At 42.4% G+C, this 20,925-nt stretch overlaps 2 protein-coding genes across 2 annotated transcripts; both read left to right on the top strand.

The window, feature by feature from the left end:
* Positions 1 to 18: 18 nt before the first annotated feature.
* Positions 19 to 10,307, top strand: galcb (galactosylceramidase b). The gene is made up of 17 exons (XM_076300293.1): positions 19 to 188; positions 407 to 475; positions 1,134 to 1,197; positions 1,567 to 1,680; positions 4,177 to 4,316; positions 4,407 to 4,445; positions 5,540 to 5,670; positions 5,938 to 6,093; positions 6,321 to 6,445; positions 6,626 to 6,753; positions 7,379 to 7,468; positions 7,602 to 7,691; positions 8,069 to 8,213; positions 8,551 to 8,731; positions 9,049 to 9,212; positions 9,356 to 9,432; positions 9,566 to 10,307. Exons 1-17 carry the CDS (start codon positions 60 to 62, stop codon positions 9,713 to 9,715), a joined length of 1,992 nt encoding a protein of 663 aa, XP_076156408.1. The 5' UTR covers positions 19 to 59; the 3' UTR covers positions 9,716 to 10,307.
* Positions 10,308 to 10,414: 107 nt separating this feature from the next.
* Positions 10,415 to 20,621, top strand: ak7b (adenylate kinase 7b). The gene is made up of 18 exons (XM_076300292.1): positions 10,415 to 10,676; positions 10,800 to 10,982; positions 11,136 to 11,244; positions 11,350 to 11,444; positions 11,561 to 11,671; positions 11,886 to 11,969; positions 12,131 to 12,219; positions 12,475 to 12,565; positions 12,660 to 12,737; positions 12,852 to 13,001; positions 13,460 to 13,588; positions 13,759 to 13,864; positions 13,987 to 14,115; positions 14,202 to 14,252; positions 14,905 to 15,102; positions 16,428 to 16,648; positions 19,623 to 19,781; positions 20,470 to 20,621. The coding sequence occupies exons 1-18, from the start codon at positions 10,587 to 10,589 to the stop codon at positions 20,506 to 20,508; spliced, it is 2,112 nt and encodes a 703-aa protein (XP_076156407.1). The 5' UTR covers positions 10,415 to 10,586; the 3' UTR covers positions 20,509 to 20,621.
* Positions 20,622 to 20,925: the final 304 nt, after the last annotated feature.

Here is a 20,925-nt window from a genome sequence, read left to right on the forward strand (position 1 = left end):
TGCTCACATGATCACTGACAAGTGACAGTCGAGTCGGACACACTAGAGGCATCAGAAAGATGCCATCCTCACTAACCTTGGTTTATGTCATGTTTATGTGTTTCTACTTTTCTCGAAGTGACGACCATGTACTTGATGATAAATTAGGACGAACATTTGACGGCATTGGTGGTTTAAGTGGTGGAGGGGTAAGTTTGTGAATGAAAACTTCCTTGTTTTGCACCAACTGGCTGCATGAGTGTGTGTGTGTGTGTGTGAGTGAGTGAGTGAGTTGGTTGCTGCAGCAAAGTCTGTTTTAGCTAACAAACCACAATTTTGCGAAGATGAACACTGAGCGAAAATACGTTTTAAAAACAAGTTTAGCTATTAGGCTACTGATGTCCATTCATGTTGTGTTATCTTTTAGGCAACATCTCGTCTCCTTGTTAATTACGCTGAGCCATATCGTAGTCAAATTCTAGACTACCTTTTCAAGGTAAGGTTGGACATTCTTGAAGTCCATTTAGTTAAAGGAACCATATGTAAGAAATGTATTTCAATTAATCATAAAATGACCCTGATATGCCACTAGACATTAAGAAATCATGTTCATTTCAAATACTTATATCACTGACAACTGTAGTCCGGCCAGTATATTGTCATTTAAAAAGTGAAGTTGCAGCCCTCAACTGATGTTGATGTTGTGTTTTGTCATGTCATGTTGTGTTTTGGCCTGATGCGCCACCCTCCACCTATCTACTAATCACAAAGTCAGTAGTGTTTCGGCATCTGGGTTGGCAACCTCGAGTCAGGGTGTGGGGAAGGGGATACACCGCTCTACAGTAATTTGAAAGTGATTGCAGTACCAGTTTTGGCCACAATCTTACATATGGTTCCTTTAAATAAGTAGCCTAGGCTACTGTTGGTTAGATTACATCTGATATGCCATGAAGAACCAATTCCCCATGGTGCATGAAACAGACTGTGCATAATCATAATGTCTACGTTGCATAATCAGACGGCTATTTTATTTGCCCTATTTTCTATGCATGTTAAAGTTCATTTATTAGTTTGATTATGGTTTCATAAAAGTCATGGTCATGTGATCTTGTCTTTGAGAGTTATCACACCATGTTGCTGAATGTGTTTTACAGCCAAACTTTGGGGCCTCTCTTCATATTTTGAAAGTTGAAATAGGTGGTGATGCTCAGACTACAGGTAATTGAAAAAAAAAAAATATTAGGCCAGTCATTAGGCTGATTAAATGAATTAGTGAAACATACCTTGAATTGATGCAAAGTATGTATTTTTGATAAACGTATACTTCAAAACTAAGTGTACTGTATGTTATGCTACTGTATGTAATGGGTAAGTCAATGGCCTGGTTGAATTACTACTGTTTAAAGATATTGTGAATTCTAAACTTATTCTTGTCTAATGTTTTAGTATTAGGCCTGTTTATTTAGTAGGCTAGTACGCTTTCCTCACCTTTAGAATTGATACGTCTTCATAAAGTATTTTATTTATTTATTTTTAAATGAGGTTCATTCCCAGTTACCGTTCCCATTTTCTTCTGCCTGTGTCTAGATGGAACGGAACCCTCTCACATGCACTATGAGAATGATGAGAACTACTTCCGTGGCTATGAGTGGTGGCTGATGTTGGAGGCTAAAAAGAGGAACCCCAATATAACACTCATAGGTATGGAAATAGGGGCAGCCGTGGCCTACTGGTTAGCTCTTCGGACTTGTAACCGGAGGGTTGCCGGTTCGAACCCCGACCAGTAGGCACGGCTGAAGTGCCCTTGAGCAAGGCACCTAACCCCTCACTGCTACCCGAGCGCCGCTGTTGTTGGCAGCTCACTGCGCCGGGATTAGTGTGTGCTTCACCTCACTGTGTGTTCACTGTGTGCTGAGTGTGTTTCACTAATTCACAGATTGGGATAAATGCAGATCCCCTCACGGGATCAAAAGAGTATATACTGTATACAATACAATACAGTGCCTGTCTGAAGGCCGCATTTAGCTGTCGTATAGCTTATTGATTTCGGGAGGAAAGGTCAGTGTGGTGGGTAGCAACAGATACTTGACCATTCACCCAAACAACAGCCAAGGCAGGCAATATAACACTGGCACTGTCTACACTGTAGACTCTACAGGAAGGGCCAGATCAGATTCAGCTTGTTGAGGAAGCTCAGGTTCTTTAATCAGTGCAACAGAATGTCGCTTATCTTCACACTTATCATCAGTGTGAAAGTAGCGCCTGTCTGCGAAGTTTACAGTTAGCTTATGTTCACGATCGTGGCTTGATGAGATTGTTTCTCAAAAGTGAGGCAGAATATGATAGGTATAGATGCTGTTCTGTAGTACAGAGATATACTAAACATTGAAATAATACCAGCTTTTTACTTGTGTTTGTGAATGTCAATACAAGGTGCAACACACAGCTTGGTACCTCAAGGGGGAAAATGCATTTCATGGCGTTGTCAAGCAAAACAATTGAATTGGCAGCGCTGAAGAATATATGCCATCATGACCATGACCCTTGAGTTTTATCCCAGGCACAAGAACTGCATAGCATTTGTGCACACTTTCACAAGTTGTTATGGTTATTGTGGTTATAGAATTTGGCAGATGCTTTTGTCCAAAGCGATTTACAGAATAAGAACTTTACAATACTTAAAACATGGTAAGCCAACAATAAGAAAAATAGTAATAATAACAATAATGTCAGTACAATATCAAATATCAATAATGACAATAAACATGTATCATAAATATACAAAACATAACTCTAAGAATTAATGAATTAAATGAGATTAGATGAACAGCTAATCCGGCCCTGCCCCAAACAAATCACACCTTCCCACCTCTGTGACAGCTTAAAAGAAGTCGAGAGGACTCCTAACTCAGACCTATTCACAAACCGGTTTTGTGGCATTTCGCCATGTTTTGAAATCCTATGCAGCTACACTTTTGCATTGTAGGCATAACTAACATGCAATAACGCCACCAACAACAACCAAAACTAGGCTACTCATTGTCAACATGTAGGCTAAATTAAATGTAACATTATTGTGAATCAAATTAAAATGTTCTCTTTTGCAAACGGCATAGTAACAGATTAATTTAATAATGTTACAAAGATACTACATCAATCCGTATGTTTCATTAGGCTACTAGGCTATTTGTTTTGCCTTACTCTTGATTCATTTAGGCTAGGCCTTTTTATTCAGGGGGAAGTGGCGCGTCTGCAGAAGTCAAACAAATATGAATGTAATTCTGCGGCATAAAGCAGATGTATTTGTTTATTGTACAGAAAAATAAAAATGACATGTCAAGCAGTCAATTGACTACATTGCAGTCAAGAAGTAGGGCAAATTAACGTGGGTCATAGTTGTCTAGCCTGTTAAAAATGTTGCTAGATAGTATTAAATTGGCAATAACATTGTTTTCTGCAGAAGCCTACGCAAGGCTACAGATTAATTCTGAACAGTTATTTCTCTACTGGCTCAATTATCACACAAGACACTGTATTGATTTGCGTAGTTGCGTTACCCCCAACACTGACAATAACGTAGACAGCAAATTAAGATATTAATCGGCACCTGTAGGCTATCAAAAGCAGATTTCAATGTTCGTTACCACCGTGTAGTCAAGCCTTAAGCCATACCCAAGTAGCCTAAGGGGCGGCAGGCAGAGCGACGCACAGTGGCTGAAAGTGGTACTAAAGCTTCACGCAGCTTCACGCCTCGTAATGCGCGACTGAAGTGGCCATTTGAAAGTGATGCCCACTGTAAGTCTTTAGACCCCTCTTGAAATATCCAAAACTCGCACGTGAACCGGAACACTAGGCCAAGTTACGTGCCGATTTAGTTGGGGTCAGTGTAGATGAGCCAAGCTGGATGTTAAACTGTTGGGGAATAGCTGTATTATATAATATATCTAACTATATATATATATATATATATATATAGATAGATAGATAGATAGATAGATAGATAGATAGATAGATAGATATATCTGTAAGTTATCTAATCGGAAGACTGCTTGATGTCTTTAACAGAAGCTGTATTCACTTTTCAGCTTCTCTGAAAGGGAATTCTGCCTACCTCTCTCTTTAACAACTTAAAACTCTTTACTTGATTAATATACTTTTGATTAATTGTTATCAGACTAATGAGTAAGGTCTCCATAGGTTTACCATGGGCATTTCCCGGATGGGTTGGCCATGGAGAGGACTGGCCCTATGACTTTCCTGACATAACGGCCAACTATGTAGTGTCCTGGATAACTGGTGCAAAGCGGTCCCATGGCTTGGATATAGACTATGTTGGGGTAAGTGTGACATGAATTATATTTGAATTCATCATTGTTAACAAATCTAGTAAAAGATATTTCTGACAAACCTTTTCACTTCATAAATAGGTATGGAATGAGAGGCCATTTGATAGCAAGTACATCAAGGTTAGTGGTGCTTTCCCATCTTATTAAATATATGAATATGAATGAATAATTAATATTAATTATAACTAATGTTTTCCTGTAGTATTTCAAATGGTGGCTTACGCTGTGTACTATGAAGGGGAAAATCAGTCACCCGTATTTTTTTGTTTGATTCATGCTCACAGGGGTTTGACAATTAATATTTTACGTCAAGGTAGATGAAGAAAATAAAGGGGGAACAAATACCGCTTGGTTGTGTGCTAATAAGGGCAAATTCTTCCATGAGCATCAGAAGTAAAACAAAAAAAGCGTCCAATTAAGCACTTTTCAGCCTGCGCACATTTGGCCCTTGACTTCAAACACGAACAGAAACAAAATAATATTGATATAGAAATATTGAAAATTGACGTTGATGGGGACATTTGGGGATTTCCATGTAACTAAATAACTATAACACTTTGCACTTTTTTAGATAGATAGATAGATAGATAGATAGATGGATAGATAGATAATTTATTGATCCCCAAGCGAAATTCAAGATGATGCAGGTGCACGCAATGGGCTGACGCTGTGTTTTACATGACTATTTTCTCAAAATGAGGGTGGCTGATATTTCTTACTTCTGAAGCACATGTATAACCTCTTTTTCCCAGTCAACACACTATTATACAGTTGAGGCTGAAATGGTAGGTACCCTTTCACGAAAAAAGAACACACTTATATAATATAAAAGCGACAAAAGTAATTGCTTTGAATTTCATCACTTTTAAGGAAGAAATTAAGCATTCTTTCATTAATATGTAAGGGTACCAACACATCTGGCTATGACTCTTAGGTGAAAAAAAAGATAGTAAGTTTTACAAGACAGAGAAATGTTTTTTTTTATTATTGAAGATATTGATGAAAAAAATAAAAAAGCTGGATTCCATTGACTTTTCTGAAATTTGCAACAGTGATGTTGATTGGAACTGATAAATTTGACAGTGAAAACGGTGTGAGGTTTGTTGCTTGTTTACAGCTGAAAACAAACAAATTCACACTATGGTCTTATAAGACTAATTCCATATTTCAGCATTTCATTCCTATGTCTTCAATCCTTTCACTGTCACTGGTAGCTCCTACGGTACACGCTGGATAAGAGTGGGCTGGACAAGGTGAAAATCATAGCCAGTGACAACCTGTGGGAACCCATAGCATTCTATGTGCTTCAGGATGAAGAGCTCAGTGCCGCTGTAGATGTTATTGGGTATGGCCTCTAATGGATCAGTAATGTACAAGGTGCTCTCGAAAAAAAAATAACAATTCATCCTTTTCTTTATCTAAATGTGGGCAAGTATTTATTAATGACAAGCATCCAATAATCCAAAAAAAATAATAATGAGCATGCATATGGAAACTAATTAATTGGCATCATTAATGAAACTATTTATGTTGAATTGGTGATTAATTTACAGTGCCTGGCAGGATATGCAAATGGCGTAATGCACACATACTTTTTCCTGTTGGTTTGAAGAGCTCACTATCCTGGCACCACGACAATAAAGGAAGCTTTGGAGTCTGACAAGACGTTGTGGTCATCTGAAGACTACAGCACTTTCAATGATGAAGTAGGGGGAGGCTGCTGGGCACGCATACTCAACCAGAACTACGTCAACGGCAGGATGACTTCGTATGAACTTTCAATAAACTCATAACGATACATTGCAACCCATAGTTTGGCATGCCATTATTTTTTTTTTGTATTTTTTGTCAAAAAATATACTGCAAAGCCAGAAAGAGTTTCTCCAGATTGTGCATGTGACATGTAGTTCATTTCTTCACAAAAGGTTTACACAATTTACACAAATATATTGTTGTAAGTGTTTATATTGTTAATATTGGATGTAATGTTTTCAGAACTATATCTTGGAACTTGGTGGCGAGTTACTATGAGAATCTGCCATTTGGCCGAGATGGTCTTATGACCGCTGAGGAACCATGGAGTAGCAACTACGTTGTGGAGTCACCTATCTGGATAACAGGTAATGTAAATGCCATACTGCCACAGGCAGTAGGAGGTGAGGCACCTGCACTCATTTGTTTTATTATGTATTTTAGTTTGTATTGGTATTTTTCTAGGCAGTACGGCATGTACTGTAACATGCCTCCTCATCATAACTCCAAAGGAAGAGCTGATGCAATCATATGTGTTGTGCTTGTAGCCCACACCACCCAGTTCACCCAGCCCGGCTGGAGCTACCTGCAGACTGTCGGGCATCTAAACAAAGGGGGAAGTTACGTAGCTTTGACTGACCGCAAGGGCCAACTCACAGTCGTCATAGAAACCATGGTAAGAGTGTCTGTCTTTTTTGGAGTTTACCTGGTCCACTCTTTATTACATACAGTACATAATACTGGTCCAATCTACTTAAAGCTGCAGTTGGCAAGTCTGACAGATTGAGGGGACTTAGCAAAAATTTAGAATGTTTACAACTCTCATGCCCCTCCCCCACTACCACCAAGCACCCTCTCATCGAGTTCATGCTCGTCAGTGTGCACCACACTGCACCAGAATGTGATTCACAGTCAGATCTCACACAGCCCTGCTCTGATTGGACCGGAAGAACCGGGAGAACCGGGATTTTGGCAAAACAAATAACTAGGTGGAGGTAGAAGTGTGTTTTTTTTTTTCTAAAACCGGCTGATTTATGTTGTTCTGTCGGAGCATAGTGTCGGTTTTAGTGAATATGATCAAAAAAATCTTGTCAACTGCAGCTTAAATGTTTATGCAAGGTAGTCACCATATTTTGGTCCTCTTTATTTGGATATGGATCCATTCTGACCAAGTACAGGGACAAGGGTCTGCAGTCTACTCTTGTACTTGTTTGCTAATATTTTTGTGTACCATGTTTTGTTCTGTCTGTTTAAATATGAAAAAATTGCAACCTTTTCACTGATATACCTCTGTGCTACAGACTCATAACCACTCTGTTTGCATAAGACCTCCTCTTGAACGATTTGAGGTCACACCCCAGAATGTCACATTCCACCTGAAGGGATCCTTTGTGAGTTCCTTCTGAGTTCTTTCTTTGCCACTGGTTAATAAGTGAAAACATTTTTGTGGTCATTTGGGAATGTCTTTAAATTCTCTACCTTTGATAATCCTCAATAGCTTTTCTGTTGTACATGACATTTTAGGCTTCCATATCGCAGCTTCAGTTGTGGAAGTCCCGGTTCGATTTCAAAACCAAAAACCCTGTCTTCTTCCAGAAGCTGGACCCAGTTAAGGTGCCCTTTTAATTTGCACAAATATTTCAAATCATTCAGTGTTTTTCAGTGTTGAGTTATACTACACTGATCGATACAGACTGATACAGACGATACAGACTGATGACGAGTGTTAAGTTCCGGCATTAAAGCTAGCTACCAAAATGTTTTTGTTATGGCAGATGCCAAGACAATTTATTTGCTTGGACTATTGTTTGGTTACATAAAGAAAGAGTCATTGTCCCTGACCAAAGAATGACTTTATGGCTTTCTGAGTTTATTTTGGAGATGATCTTCTATTGCCTTATTCCATGGGAACTTGGCATTTATTTAACAGCCTTTGTTCAAAGTATCAAAGTATCATGCAGTACTTGTGGTGAATCATGAACTCTCCACAGATTTCCAATGGGTCTTTCACCCTAAATCTGGATGTTGATGAAGTGTACACTCTCTCCACCATAACTACTGCTCAGAGAGGAGCGTATCCCGATCCACCTCCCTCTGCACCCTTCCCCAAACTGTATGAGGATGACTTCAATGTCCGTAAGTCTGCTGCCACAGGTCCACTCGGAATACAGGAAATGTTGATATTGATGCTTCAAAAATCACATGTACTTAATTTAGCTTTGCTGTTCAACCACAGACATAACATAACAGTACATAACAGACCAGTATTGTGCATAACTAGTAAACGTTTGACTTGTACTGTAAATGTGCTAGTAATTGCAGGGCTGTATGACTTTATGACTACATGACTGTGCATATGACTTTATGACTACATGACTATGCAAATAAGGACTTGTGTAAGATGCCGCCGTCGTCCACTTATCTGCACAGCGTCATGGTCGTACGACTCTTAATATCCTTCCTGTCTCTCTAGGAAACCCTCCGTTCTCCGAGGCTCCAGACTTTGCCGATCAGACTGGAGTTTTTGAGTACTTCATGAACCTCACTGATCCCGGCCCACACGTGTTTACCTTGCGTCAGGTGGTCACCCAGCGCCCGGTGACCTGGGTAACAGATGCGGATCAGACCATTAGTGTCATTGGAGATTACTCCTGGTATGTCGGTCTGCTTTTCTCACCTCATGATAAAGTCAGTGCAGGATGGGATTGTGAATGTTTTGTGGAGCGCTATGTATAATCTATAAATGTGCCGTTAAGGGAAAGACACCAACCTGTGTGTTGGTGAGACTTTCTTTTATTTAGCAGGTGTTAAACCACGCAAGACATTACACACAATTTCTCATTTACAATGACAGCCTTGCAAGAGCAAAATATTGTTGAAGAAGAAACGGGAGAGTAGTATCTATTGCACATTGCATGGGTTATCGATACAGGTGTTGATAGTTTAACTTTATTTTTTTTTACTCTTCCAGGCAGAATATCACAGTTACCTGTGACGTCTTAATTGAAAAGGCCAAAACTGGGGCTGTGTTCATCGCTGCCAGAGTGGACAAAGGAGGCGGCGACGTCCGAAGCACAAAAGGGCTATTCTTCTGGGTTTCTGCTGACGGCACTTACAAAGTCACCAGTGACATACGTAAGGGTTTTAGTTAGTGACGTCCTATCAAAAGTTGTCGCTTTTGGCTCATTGTCTTTGTCACACAGGTGTTTGTTTTGAAAGCACCTACAGTATATGAAAACAGCATGTAGACTGATGGGCTGTGACTCTTGTTTCAACAGAGGGAACGACTATTCTTACTGAGGGTAAATCAGGAACGTCATCTGATATTTGGTACACACTGTCACTTTCAATCAAGGTTTGTTCAATTCAATTTCAGTTCAAAGTCATAGTTCAAGGTCATAACTATGTTAAACAGCGTACAGTAAAACCACTACATTTTTATGGCCTTCAGGTGTTGTTTCAATAGATGGTTTGTCTTTCTTTTCCAGGGTGATACTGCCACAGGGATGCTGAATGGATCATTACTTTGGAAGGGTGCTGTGGTGTCAGGAAAGGTGCCTAAGAATGGATGGGCAGCCATTGGGACCAGTTCGTTTGAGCTTGCACAGTTTGATAACTTCTCAATAGAGGCAGAGTGATTCTACTTAATCGACTAAGCACCCCTCTCTGATAGATTCACCTTTCCTTTGAATACTTAAATTAAGATTTTCTGAGATTTAGCCATGCAACAAAATGCATGTTTTATAGGTTAGATAAATCACAACAATTGGCTATATTGTTTGTCATTTTTAATGCATCACCCAAGAAATGATTCCCATTGATGTCTGCACTTTGAGACCACTTGTCATTCAAGTAATTTAGGGATGTGCACATTTTATACAAGATTGTTATGTTTACAGCTTTAAGGCCAAAAACCAATCTACTGTTGCATGATGTGACGCTGATGCTTTATGCTTTTTAACCCAACATTGGGCGATTGCTCTACTTGTTCTCAGACACATGCATTTGAAAATAATTGTATAGATCTTCATGTGTTTTTTAAAGTGCCTTAATGTTGAAATGTCTCAATGTGTGTGTGATGATGTCCAAGGAAAAGCTTGAAGTGTGGAATGTCCTGCTTGTTTGCATTAATACTGTGAAAATGTAAATATCGTCAATGCCTTAATTTAACAGTATGTGTGTGATTCGTACTTTTCTATGATGGTGAAATAAACATGAAATCGAAAGTAAGACTGTTCCAGTGAGTTAGGCTATTCGTGTTTAATTTTGTTTATTTATTTTTTTCTCCAGTTTGTCTAAGCCTACATCTTGTAAAAATTTGACGTTGTTGTTTTTAATTAACATGGTGATATATTGTCAAAATATATAAAATCTGCATTTTATTGTTTTAAAATACACCGCTTCCTTCAGTGGTGCACAGGGGTGCACACTGGATACCTCTGGATGCAGCTCTTACTCATGTTCCACTCATGTTCCGGGGCGTCGTCATAGCAACCATTAATCAACAATATGACCCATGAGGAAATCCACAGGATTCAACGCTCAAAGCAAGTTTTTATCAATAATGTTGACACCTACGCATCAAAATACATCGGAAAGGTGAAGTACTTTGTAATTCTGAATGTTGTGTAGCCTACTTTGAACGACAAAGACGATATCAGAGACATCTGAAGGAAGAATGGGTAACGTTAGCTAACAGCGGTTGCTAATTAATCTCTCCAGTTTTTGTCAGAAAGCTTTATTGGGCCGTCTCTTGAGGAGTTGACAGACCATGACTTTGAAGAAGAAGAGTTGTCTCCACGAGATGGTCATCAAAATGCTAAACCGGCAACGTATCAAATTGTCGGGACCATTAGAGACAAGTCAGACAGCAAAAAGTGCACTTACACATATGAGGAATATCATGTGAGTAGCCTATTCAAGCATGACTTGGGGCCAGTTTATGGTAAAACTGGACTCTAATGGTTATTTGTTGTTGTCAATACACTATTTTAATGACAATAATAGTTGTTACTATATCATTGACATGACAAAAATGACAACCCCATATCCTTACAGAAATTAGATCGCAATAAACTTCTGAAGCAAATGCTGGAGTGTGATGTCATCATATATAACATCACTGAATATGCAGATCAAATTGAAGAGGCGTCATGGGCAGTCACAGGTAATTGTTCATGGCCCTGATAGATAGTCAGTCTATCATTAATGAACACACATTTTATGGAGCTACCAAATAAGTTGTGTATGTGATAGAATGATTCTTTCACAGCCCTTCATGAGAAAATGAACAAGTTTTTCAGTCCAAAGACATTCATCCTGGTATCAACAGTCATGACATGGGCCCTGAGCAAGCCAGTTGATCCCGTGAGTGATAAGTTATATCCAAGCACTTTCCTTTTCTGTAGTACATTTTCAACAAGCATAACAGATGCACGGTATTATTATTATTTTTTTATCGCTCTCTTTGTCTCTCCTGATAGGAAGATCCATCTATTCCTTTCACAGATGATGATTATAGAAAAAGAAGACCACACCCCAATTTCAAGCAGCACATCGCTGTTGAAAAACTTGTGGTGAAATTGGGAAAAACTGTAAGTCAAAACCGTGCAAACATTTTAGTTGTAGATTTGGAAATTACTAGACTTTGTTCCTGCAGCAGTCAGATATCAAGATGAATTGTGTCATTGGTCATTTCTTACAATAGATAGAAAACAGAAGCATTTATTTAATACAGTGCAACCGAGTAATGAATTTAACTCTTTAGTTCAGTTTTGATGTCTAACTAGCCTATTCATTCCCCTGCAGGAAAGGTCCCAGTTCAGCACGTATGTACTTGCATCAGGACTTCAGTATGGAATGGGGGAACAGGTTTTTCATTTCTTCTTCAGAGTGAGTCAGGACACTACATACTCATTTGGTTCAGGGTTTTGGGCAGAAACCTTACTACAATGTAACTGTCTGTGACAAAGTGCATCAAGGCCTACAGGTGATGCAATGGTAAAATCCTATTTTGAGTGAAACATGATAATTCTTATTCATATTTCTAATAGGCATCCTGGCTGGGGGAGATTCCCAAAGTTCCTATCTTTGGAAAAGGCACCAACATCCTCCCGACCATACACATTAATGACTTGGCCAGGTCAGCTGTGTTTGTTTGTTTGTTGGTTATTTAATCTAGTCAGGTAGTTTTACTGAGGGATATACTAGGAAGCAAGGTTACTTACTGGCTTACTCAAAAAAACGCATTACTGCATGTATTGCTTCTGAAGTTAGGCTACATATTGTTTTGAGATCAGCAACGTTACCTGGGTAAGCCAGCAACCTCACTTCGTAGCATACCCCTCTGTTCACTCTCTGTACTGTGTTTAATCTTCTGTGTTATTCCTGTTTCAAGAGTCATTTTAAATGTTATTGACCAAAAGCCAAGGCCACACTATATAGTCGCCGTAGACGACTCAAAGAATACAGTTGAGGACATTGTGCAGGTGGGTTGCTGTTAAATTCATCTAACCATCTACAGTGATTTTTTAAAGCTCTTGCTTGTAAACATAGGTGACTTTACTGTATTTTTTTTATTAGACAATATCATTTACACTTGGACCAGGAAAAACTGAGTCCGTTTCAGTTGAGAAGGCTTTTCTACATAGAAACCTCACAGTAAGTCTACATGTGTGCATTTGTGTTTACATGAATAAGCTTTAGTCTAAAACTATATTTTAATTGTAATGTTTTATAACTGTATAATACTGAATTATACTTACTTGTCCACAGCAAGCAGATATTGATTCGATCTCAGTAGATCTGCGCTTTGAGGCGCTCTTTATTAAGGAAAGCCTTAACATTCCCTGGGTGTGTGAGGCTGGCATCGTTGAAAACATTGAGCGTGTTGTGGAGGAGTACAGAAACAGCAGGGGACTTCTGGTCAGTCAAGTCTCCATACTCTCATACTCTTTCCATTAGCATCTTCTATACTTAACTCATTCTCCATACTCTCATACTCTTTCCATTAACATCTTCTATACTTAACTCAGTGATACTGTGAGGTGTACAGTATTTTATGCATTATGATTTCTCTTGCCATACACACCATTGCATTTTGCTTCAGTTGATGTTGTTCAATGTGTAACTTCTCACTGCTCGTGGTCTCATATGAAATGCAGTTGAGTGTCGAGTGTTCGATTTTGGTTTGGTGATATTTTACACATTTGGCCTCATTTGTGTTCAGCAACAGATGATCATATACTGTATTCACCATTGAGTTCTCAGAAATCAGTGGTTGGATACAGCAAATAAACATTTCATTGTAGACCATAAGCTCCTACACATTGTCTGGAGAAGTGTGATTATTGTACAGAAGGGTTTCTCCCCTCTCCCCCCAGCCCATCCGCATCTGCGTCCTGGGCCCCCCCGCAGTGGGGAAGAGCAGCGTTGCACAGAAGATCTGCAAACACTACAAGCTGCATCACGTCAGGCTCAGAGACACCATCAATGAAACCACTGCTCACCTGGTACCTTACATAGTCATGATTATAGTCATATCTTCTTCATCTGTCTGTCTGCCTGTCTCTGAATAAAAATGTATCAAATGATGTGAATAAATGCTCAATGGCCTGTTCTGTGTGTGTGTGTGTGTGTGTGTGTGTGTGTGTGTGTGTGTGTGTGTGTGTGTGTGGTTCAGGAGTCACTCATTCGCTCGACATATGCAGATGAGGACAGTGTTGAGATAGGATCTGGTGCTCAGGAGCAGCTGGAGACCCTGAAGGAGAACATGGAACAAAATGGAGGTACCTCACCTCCTTACTGCGCCAGTAGACACCATCCAGGGCTAGAAAGAACATCCAGCCTGTGTGTGTGTTAATCAAATGTTTGTTACAATGTGCATTGTGCTTTTTTTGTCTACCTCTAGGTCGGTTGGACGACCAGTATGTTATTCAGATCATCAGAGACAAGCTGAAATCCAAGCCATGTCAGAACCAAGGATTTGTCTTGGATGGGTTTCCAAAGACCTATGATCAAGCTAAGGAGTTGTTCTATGGTAAGATAGCCTTTCCAGGTAACGACGGCTAACATCCCATATGCTGTACGGTGTACACCTGACCATTTCCCTGTTGCCCTCTGCAGCTGAAGAGGAAGAGGGAGAGGACACGAGAATTAGCAAGAAGATCACTCCAGGTATGTCAAAAACCAAGATCACTCCAGGTGTGTCAAAAACCAAGACCACTCCAGGTGTGTCAAAAACCAAGATCACTCCAGGTGTGTCAAAAACCAAGATCACTCCAGGTGTGTCAAAAACCAAGATCACAGCAGGTGTGTCAAAAACCAAGATCACTCCAGGTGTGTCAAAAACCAAGATCACTCCAGGTGTGTCAAAAACCAAGACCACTCCAGGTGTGTCAAAAACCAAGACCACTCCAGGTGTGTCAAAAACCAAGACCACTCCAGGTATTTCAAAAACCAAGATCACTCCAGGTGTGTCAAAAACCAAGATCACTCCAGGTGTGTCAAAAACCAAGACCACTCCAGGTGTGTCAAAAACCAAGGTGCTCGTGTTGTTAATGAACTTCATGGACAGTCATGAGGCTCACCCACTGCTGCGGGTCCAGATCTTATGAAGTCGGCGTCGTCTGCGGTCTTTACGTCTCGTTAAATGTGTTGGGAGAGCTATACTGGCTTTGTTTGCGTGTGCTGTTTGAGAGCTTGTGTTTCTGTCTGCATCGCAGAGATCATCTTCGCCCTGGACACACACACACACACACACACACACACACACACTCACTCTTTTGCGTGTACTGTTTGAGAGCTTATGTTTCTGTCTGCATCGCAGAGATCATCTTCGCCCTGGACGCCGCGGACGCGTTTCTGAAGGACCGTGTGCTGAACCTTCCGGAGAGCGAGGTGGAGGGAACCACGTACTCCTACGAGTGCTTCCCCCGTCGCCTGGCCAACTACAGAGATAACAACATGGAGGACGAGACGGTGCTCAACTACTTTGATGAGCTTGATATTCAACCAGAGCACATTGGTACTTTTTTAAGTGAATTTTGTATTTAAATTTAAGATCACCTTCTCATTGGCAAAGAGACTCCATATATGTTACCTTAGAAATAGAGGACATTTTCTCTGCAAACCTGAACATCTGTCAGAAACATGCACCGTGTTCCATCAGTGTTTCCCATACATTTGTGGCGGCCCACCACAATATCAACACTGACCACCACACAATGCTACTTAAATGGGATGAAATCCTTTCATTGTAGAGCTGTGTGCACCTTTGCACAGCCTCTCCTTGAGTCTCTGTCCCTCAACAAACCTGCATGCATGTTTAAAGAAAACATTACAAATCCTGCATGCATGTTTAAAGAAAACATTACAAATCCTGCAAGGATTGTTGTTGGCATAGATGACGACTGGCTAAAACCGTTAGCATCATAACCACGTCACCTACCACCACAAATAGAATTCAATTCTGTGGGAAACACTGTCCATGATGTGATGTAAAACTACTAACTTCTACTACTAACTACAAACTACTTTTGCTAACATAAAAGGGCACACTTTACTTGGATAGTCCGGGGTTGGATTTATTCAAGGTGATTCAACAATTTTACATACTGAACTTGAATTTGAACAGGGGATCTGTTCCGGTGTGATTTTGACCTAAAGTGTTTTGAAACATGATACCGAGTGTGAACGTATGTCTCATAGCCCATCTCGGCTTGTCCCCTGCACTCCGAAATTTGGCGCTAGTTAGCTGATGCTACCAACAAGGCGGTCAATGGTGGTGCCTCGGCATCGGCATAGCCATGCAAATAAATCACTGTTTTACACCATTTACGAGGCTCAATGTATCTCCACACTTCATTGGTAGACTTCCGAGGGCCCTGACATTTAAAACGAGACATTGAGAACTTTGAAAAAGCACTGGTAGTTTACTTACAAGACGATTTATACAGACAGTATCTTCACGAAGTTTAGCGTTTGCAGCCATCTTGAATTTAGTCACGATAAGTCGAGCGACGAGTAAGAATGAACAGGTATGATAAGGGATCAGATTCCAAAAATAATTCTGTGGAAATGCATGGATTACAGTTTCTTCCAGTAGCAGCAACTGGAATCCATGCATTAAGTCCCTGTGAGTGGACTATCCAAATGAAATGTTACCAATAAGAATGAGATTTCAGGTTCAGGTTTATTATTATAAAGCCCTTTAAAAACAACGACAGTTGACCAAGTGCTGTACAAGTAAACTAAAAGAAAGTTATGCAAATGGCCTAAAACAGATAGGGATGTACAAATAAATTTGAGCTATGTGTGATGATGATATGATTTCTTGTGACTGGTGTGCAGAGATCACCAGCAGTGATGACGTGGACTACCTGGTGGTGATGGAGAAGATTGTCCGGCGGGTGGGTCCGCCCCAGAACTATGGCCCCACCAGCGAGGAGCTCCAGGAGGAGAGGAGGAGGCGCGGCGAGGCCAAGCTGAAGAAGCAGGCCGAGGAGGCGGCCGAGAGGGAGCGGCTGGAGGCCGAGGAGGCAGCCCAGAGGGAGGCGCGCTGGGAGGAGTGGGTAAGGAGGCGCTACTCTCTCTGGCTCCTCCTGGGAGGAGTGGGTAAGGAGGCGCTACTCTCTCTGGCTCCTCCTGGGAGGAGTGGGTAAGGAGGCGCTACTCTCTCTGGCTCCTCCTGTGAGGAGTGGGTAAGGAGGCGCTACTCTCTCTGTCTCCTCCTGTGAGGAGTGGGTAAGGAGGTGCTACTCTCTCTGGCTCCTCTTACGCAGGGATCACATTAGCCAGCGGCAAGTGGCAGCAGCAAACGTAACGCAACGCTCAGACCATAATACGTTTTATCTCGTTCCTAAGCAACACAAACAGTTTGTCAATTGAATACGCGTTGCGCTTTGAAAGTTGAACCAAGTTCAACGCTCCACTTGTTCAACACTAGCGTTACGCCAGCGTTGCCACCGTTCCGCTGCCGAACCATAGAGAACAATAGGAAACCTGCCGCTTGCCGCTGGCTAATGTGATCCCGCCTTACAGAGCACAGTGGGAGGCGCCCTGGGAGGAGTGGGTAAAGCTGGGCACATCATGGCAAGTCCGAGGGAGTCAACGGTAGGCGTGGTGTTCACAGCTGGAATCGTCATGTGTGTTTGGGTGACAGATTCAATCCTTAGAGATTATTTCCATTGTTGACGGCGCAATACAGATTCAATCAAACATGTTTGATATTTTCTTGACCGGTCCGTTATATGGTTGCCATGGTTGCAATTATGACATTATAAAATCCAACAGCTCAATCGTTATGTTCGTGCACATAACGAACTCCCAATTGTATCAGACATCGTCTGTAGGTTTGGTCTACTCAATTCTTATCGGGTGCAATTTAAAACATCGGGAGGTCTGTTCCCAGCTTAAGCGATGCCAAGGAGGTGCTACTTCTCTCTAGCTCCTCTTACAGACCGCAGAGGGAGGTGCACTAGGAGGAGTGGGTAAGGAGGTGCTACTTCTCTCTAGCTCCTCTTACAGACCGCAGAGGGAGGTGCACTAGGAGGAGTGGGTAAGGAGGTGCTACTTCTCTCTGGCTCCTCTTACAGAGCGCAGAGGGAGGTGCACTAGGAGGAGTGGGTAAGGAGGTGCTGCTCCTCTCTGGCTCCTCTTACAGAGCGCAGAGGGAGGTGCACTAGGAGGAGTGGGTAAGGAGGTGCTGCTCCTCTCTGGCTCCTCTTACAGAGCGCAGAGGGAGGTACTCTGGGAGGTGCACTGGGAGGAGTGGGTAAGCAGTGCCAAGGAGGTGCTGCTCCTCTCTGGCTCCTCTTACAGAGCGCAGAGGGAGGTGCACTAGGAGGAGTGGGTAAGGAGGTGCTGCTCCTCTCTGGCTCCTCTTAAAGAGCGCAGAGGGAGGTGCACTAGGAGGAGTGGGTAAGGAGGTGCTGCTCCTCTCTGGCTCCTCTTACAGAGCGCAGAGGGAGGTGCACTAGGAGGAGTGGGTAAGGAGGTGCTGCTCCTCTCTGGCTCCTCTTACAGAGCGCAGAGGGAGGTACTCTGGGAGGTGCACTGGGAGGAGTGGGTAAGCAGTGCCAAGGAGGTGCTGCTCCTCTCTGGCTCCTCTTACAGAGCGCAGAGGGAGGTGCACTAGGAGGAGTGGGTAAGGAGGTGCTGCTCCTCTCTGGCTCCTCTTAAAGAGCGCAGAGGGAGGTGCACTAGGAGGAGTGGGTAAGGAGGTGCTGCTCCTCTCTGGCTCCTCTTACAGAGCGCAGAGGGAGGTGCACTGGGAGGAGTGGGTAAGGAGGTGCTGCTCCTCTCTGGCTCCTCTTACAGAGCGCAGAGGGAGGTGCACTAGGAGGAGTGGGTAAGGAGGTGCTGCTCCTCTCTGGCTCCTCTTAAAGAGCGCAGAGGGAGGTGCACTAGGAGGAGTGGGTAAGGAGGTGCTGCTCCTCTCTGGCTCCTCTTACAGAGCGCAGAGGGAGGTACTCTGGGAGGTGCACTGGGAGGAGTGGGTAAGCAGTGCCAAGGAGGTGCTGCTCCTCTCTGGCTCCTCTTACAGAGCGCAGAGGGAGGTGAACTAGGAGGAGTGGGTAAGGAGGTGCTGCTCCTCTCTGGCTCCTCTTAAAGAGCGCAGAGGGAGGTGCACTAGGAGGAGTGGGTAAGGAGGTGCTGCTCCTCTCTGGCTCCTCTTACAGAGCGCAGAGGGAGGTGCACTAGGAGGAGTGGGTAAGGAGGTGCTGCTCCTCTCTGGCTCCTCTTACAGAGCGCAGAGGGAGGTGCACTAGGAGGAGTGGGTAAGGAGGTGCTGCTCCTCTCTGGCTCCTCTTAAAGAGCGCAGAGGGAGGTGCACTAGGAGGAGTGGGTAAGGAGGTGCTGCTTCTCTCTGGCTCCTCTTACAGAGCGCAGAGGGAGGTGCACTAGGAGGAGTGGGTAAGGAGGTGCTGCTCCTCTCTGGCTCCTCTTACAGAGCGCAGAGGGAGGCCGGTGCACTGGTGTCTGCAGTGTGTCCCTGTGCAGGTACGCTCCTTGATTAGGATCCCTTTGAATGAGAGTCATTAGAAGGCCCTTGTGCGATGTGTCAGTTGTGGGTCCAGGGACATTTCTGGGGACAGAGCCAGGCCTGTACAAAGCCTCAGCGCAGGGATGTCCCTGGGAGAAGGGATGACTTGTGACCTGGCATCACAGAAGTATGTTAAGTGAATGGCTAAAGTTTGTTGGTGTGTTTGTGTGTGTGTGTGTGTGTGTGTCTGTGCTTGTGTTTGTCTATGTATCTGTGTGTGTGTGTGTGTGTGTGTGTGTGTGTGTGTGTGTGTGTGTGCTTGTGTTTGTCCATGTATCTGTGGGTTTACCTGTATGTGTTTTTAAAAAAAAACTTTATTGAACAACATCAAGTGTTCAAAAGGATATAAAAACACAATAAAGCCCAAAGGCTTCTTTCCATTGTGGTCCTTGGGATGGAAGGGGACTAACATGTGTGTGTGTGTGTGTGTGTGTGTGTGTGTGTGTTTGTGTGTTTGCCTATGTATCTGTGTGTCTATGTGTGTGTGTGTGTGTGTACAGAGCAGGCAGCTTGAGGAGGTGAAGCGACAGGAGAACGAGCTCCTGGAGGCCCAGTCGGTGCCCCTGCGAGGCTACCTGGCGCAGCACGTCATGCCAACGCTCACAGCCGGCCTCATCGAGTGCTGCCAGAACCGGCCCTCCGACCCCATCGACTTCCTGGTAACAGAGCCGGGTTTGCACCGAAACAGCAGCTGTAGCAGCTGTATTTTTATCCCCACATTTCCTTTGGGATCAATGTGTCTGTCCGTCTTTCTGTCTTCTTCGGTTTAGATAGATATAGTATCTATTCCTCGCCTTTCAGTGTTGTACTGTGTAGCAGGGTTCCCACGGGTCATGGAATTTCTGAAATATCATGGAATTTTAGGAAAGTTATTCCAGACATAAAAGTCAGGGAATTTTTGGGGCAAATTCATGGAATATCAGGACATTTTGTTGCAGAAGTTAAAATTGACTTGACAAAATACATTAATTCAAATATATTTCCACGCAGAATTGGTGTTTATCTGGTTGAGTTTATTGGTATTAGCTTTACTGCTTGGTTGAGTAGTTGTGGTTTGCCCAACTTTGTTTATTCAATGTCCATCTATTCATCTCCCACTCTAAAAAAGTAAAAGATTCTTGAACGCTCTGCGGCTGCTTTGAAATCTTTGGTCGGTATATTGTACCATTCATTATATAGAAGTCATGGAAATGCAGTTTTTTTGTCAGGGAAAGTCAGGGGAAAGTGGTAGAATAGAATTTTACATCTGACATAGAGTAGGAACCCTGTGTGTACTTGCATGTTGATGGTCTTGAGAGAAGTTGACACTTGACAGTCGTCTCATGTTGTGAATGTGTTTGATTTCAGGCAGAGTATCTCTTCAAAAACAACCCTGATGTTCAGTGAGATGACTTCGACAGACGATACAACCATCAACTGCTGTATTTTTATGGAAACAAAGGCAAAACAAAATAGCATTACCTAGAATATGTTGAAGGCTGTCACCATTCATATGCGTTACCAATAAATAAAAGCAAAACTAAAGTAAATCATTTTTATTTCTGTCATTATTTCTGTCATTGGGTACATTCCTTTTTCATGTGTATCCAGAAAGTACCATTGCCGATTTCTGCCACTAGGAGGCTGTTTTCCACATAATAGTATAATGCCTACATCACATTTTTCTGAATTAGAGATCATTTCATCGATTGTTGTTTGTCCCGTGGTTTTGTAAGGAGAGGACGATAGGGCAGGGTTGGGTGTATGTTGTTGATCCGTGGAAAGATCCTTTGACACATTTACTTAAATTTGTCGCTCATTCGT

Source organism: Alosa pseudoharengus, unplaced genomic scaffold (genome assembly GCF_046254945.1).
Source record: "Alosa pseudoharengus isolate Yale_2024_CS ecotype anadromous, Long Island Sound unplaced genomic scaffold, YU_APseudo_1.1 YU_APseudo_1.1_scf_22, whole genome shotgun sequence".
In the NCBI taxonomy this organism is placed as follows: Eukaryota; Metazoa; Chordata; class Actinopteri; order Clupeiformes; family Clupeidae; genus Alosa; species Alosa pseudoharengus.

Coding starts and splice junctions, on each gene's coding strand:
- galcb (XM_076300293.1), top strand. CDS start 60: ATGCCATCCTCACTAACCTTGGTTTATGTCATGTTTATGTGTTTCTAC. Junction 4,317..4,406: donor TGGATATAGACTATGTTGGG/GTAAGTGTGACA, acceptor CTTCATAAATAG/GTATGGAATGAGAGGCCATT. Junction 6,754..7,378: donor CAGTCGTCATAGAAACCATG/GTAAGAGTGTCT, acceptor TCTGTGCTACAG/ACTCATAACCACTCTGTTTG.
- ak7b (XM_076300292.1), top strand. CDS start 10,587: ATGACCCATGAGGAAATCCACAGGATTCAACGCTCAAAGCAAGTTTTT. Junction 11,970..12,130: donor TTTTTCATTTCTTCTTCAGA/GTGAGTCAGGAC, acceptor TATTTCTAATAG/GCATCCTGGCTGGGGGAGAT. Junction 15,103..16,427: donor TATTCAACCAGAGCACATTG/GTACTTTTTTAA, acceptor ACTGGTGTGCAG/AGATCACCAGCAGTGATGAC.